Source organism: Otolemur garnettii, unplaced genomic scaffold, assembly GCF_000181295.1.
Source record: "Otolemur garnettii isolate 467f Iridium unplaced genomic scaffold, OtoGar3 scaffold00013, whole genome shotgun sequence".
Taxonomy (NCBI): Eukaryota; Metazoa; Chordata; class Mammalia; order Primates; family Galagidae; genus Otolemur; species Otolemur garnettii.
In genome coordinates this window covers 9,717,076-9,719,719 of record NW_003852408.1, presented here as the reverse complement: position 1 = coordinate 9,719,719, position 2,644 = coordinate 9,717,076, and the positions used below count along the sequence as shown (strand labels likewise).

The 2,644-nt window shown below is 49.5% G+C and overlaps 1 protein-coding gene across 1 annotated transcript; it reads left to right on the top strand.

Annotated features, from left to right (window-relative positions):
- The first annotated feature begins 1,179 nt into the window (after window positions 1-1,179).
- On the top strand, window positions 1,180-2,374 carry KCNE4 (potassium voltage-gated channel subfamily E regulatory subunit 4). Its single transcript, XM_003784905.2, is given in 2 exon segments — window positions 1,180-1,310; window positions 1,843-2,374. Coding segments are annotated over 2 exon segments (663 nt in total).
- Window positions 2,375-2,644: the final 270 nt, after the last annotated feature.

Sequence of the window (2,644 nt, the reverse complement as noted above, 5' to 3'; positions counted from 1 at the left end):
GATGCAAAGTCCCCATCTGTTTTTATCACTGAATAGTATTCCTTGGCGTACATATACCACAGCTTACTAACCCATCCATGGATTGATGGCTCCTTGGGTTATTTCTATATCTTTGAGGTTGTGAATTGAACTGCTATAAACATTTGAGTACAAATGTCCTCATGATGAAGTGATTTTTTTCTTCTGGGTAGATACCTGGTAATGAGATTGTGGGATCACATGGAAGGTCTCCTTGTAGTTCTTTGAGGATTCTCCATGCTTCTTTCTCCCTTCCAATTTTGATCGCAGCTGTTTTAACACAGGGTTTACCTAGGTCTTTAAAACCTGAACTGTGCTCGGTGGCTTTCCAGAAGAATCCAGCTCCTCACCTGACCTTCCAGAGACAGCAAAGAGGTGTGACACAATCTCCGTGTGGTACTTCAGAGGAGCAGCTCTGTGTGGTCAGACGGAGCCAAACCTGCTCGTAGCACCTTTCACCGTAACACCTCTGCTTCACACAGACCCCTGACAAGGCTCTGCAAGAGTTCGCAAATGATTATTGGGAAAAGTAGGTTTGGGAACTTGAGGTAAACGACATGAAAATGTCTCTGTGTTTTTAATAAAAGGCAAATCTGTACCTGCCAGTCTTAAATCTCAGAATAATTAAATGGAAAAGGACTCAAAAGGTGACATGGTTCTTATAATTCTATCTGCTGAAGCTCCCCAGGCACCACAATTCTAGAGATCAGAAATGTGAGGTACAGAAAGGTTAAGGAAAGATTTATCACGTTTGCATAGTTAGCAGAAGAGCTGAAATCTGAGCCCTAGTTCCTTGACTATTAATCCTGTCCTTACTTTCAGCCGTCTTTCATCCAGATGATGGGATTTGAGTGCCTCCGAAAACCTGTCCACCCAAGAATGGCTACTCGAGGCGGGGAGGGGGCTCTGAACTCATTTCCACGTGTGGACTTTGGGGGACTGGACACAGACCAGCACATCCCTTTCTCCTCCCCTGCTCATTTTTGCGGCCACCTGAGAACTTTGGCTCCGCTCTGGGGCGGGAGGAGCAGTTCTCACTTCTCAGTCTTTTTCTTTTCACAGCTGGGAAGTTTAGTGAGTTGAACTGCAGCGCTTGAGTTCACTGCTCACTCTGCCACGGATCGACCTCTGTTGTAAATTTTCCTCCCAGAACACGTGACGATGCATTTCTAGACTATATATCCGGACTGCAGAAGCCGAGCTGTCAGAGCACGGAGCCGGACGCAGAGGGAGATCTCTCTCAGACTTAACAATTTAGGGATTCGGAACTTGGGACACATCGTCAGCCTTTGGTAAGTTACTCTGCTTCTGAAAGAACATTGGAAAGAAGGAACTTTCCAACCATTAATACATGAAGCTTTCCGTTCCTCTTCTATTCACTTCCTTTGTTCTGAGTAAACTTTGTTTTGAATTAAAAATCATTTCGCTTTGGGAGCAAAATGTAAACTTTCTTTCTGCTCCGACAGTGGAAATATATTTTCTGATTTTGAAGATATTATTTATTTTCTCTCTGCTCTCTTGCCTTACATTAAAATTTTAAAAAAATTATCAAAACAATACATGCTCAATTTATGAAATACAAATAGCACAGATGTGTACACACGAAAAAACCAAAGTCCTTCACACGTCCCTCCCCTGTCCCCCACCCTGTGCACGCCGAGCCCTCCCAGCTCCCCCTGTCAGCTGTTGGCAGAGACTTCTCACTTGTTTCTCTCATGCATTTTTAAGCTTTGGGGGCATTGCAATCCCACAAGCCTGGCGCTCACTTTGCTCCCTGTATGGTGGACCCGTGGGACAGCTCTAACCTGTGGCTTGATCCCCAGATCCTGCAGCAGGCAGTGCTCCGATGCTGAAGATGGAGGCCCTGAACAGCACGCACCCCGGCACGGCCGCCTCCAGCAGCCCCCTGGAGTCCCGAGCACCCGGCAGTGGCAGCAACGGGAACGAATACTTCTATGTCCTGGTGGTCATGTCCTTCTACGGCATTTTCTTGATTGGAATCATGCTGGGCTACATGAAATCCAAGAGACGGGAGAAGAAGGCCAGCCTCCTGCTGCTGTACAAGGACGAGGAGCGGCTGTGGGGGGAGGCCATGAAGCCGCTGCCCATGGTGTCGGGGCTGAGGTCGGTGCAGGTGCCCATGATGCTGAACGTGCTGCAGGAGAGCGTGGCGCCCGCGCTGTCCTGCACCCTGTGCTCCATGGAGGGGGACAGCGTGAGCTCCGAGTCCTCTTCCCCAGACGTGCACCTCACCATCCAAGAGGAGGGGGCTGACGATGAGCTGGGGGAGACTTCGGAGACGCCCCTCAATGAAAGCAGCGAAGGGTCCTCAGAGAACATCCACCAGAATTCCTAGCACCCCCGGCACCTCTGGAGGTGGCTGCCTCAGCACCCTTAGACAGAGGAAAGACACGTTTCAAGTGTCTGGTTCCACTTTTGCAGTGCAGTTGCCACTTTGAAGAGACCCTCTGCAAGCCCCTGAGTTGGGGCAGGGAGGGGACAAGGCTCAGCTGAGCCAGCAGCAGTGTGCAGTCCACAAAGTGCTTGGGGTTTAGACCTGCCACTGAAAAGCCCCCCAATGAGCAGTGTGCACACTGACTTTGGGGCCAGGGTGTTGGGGCTTCCT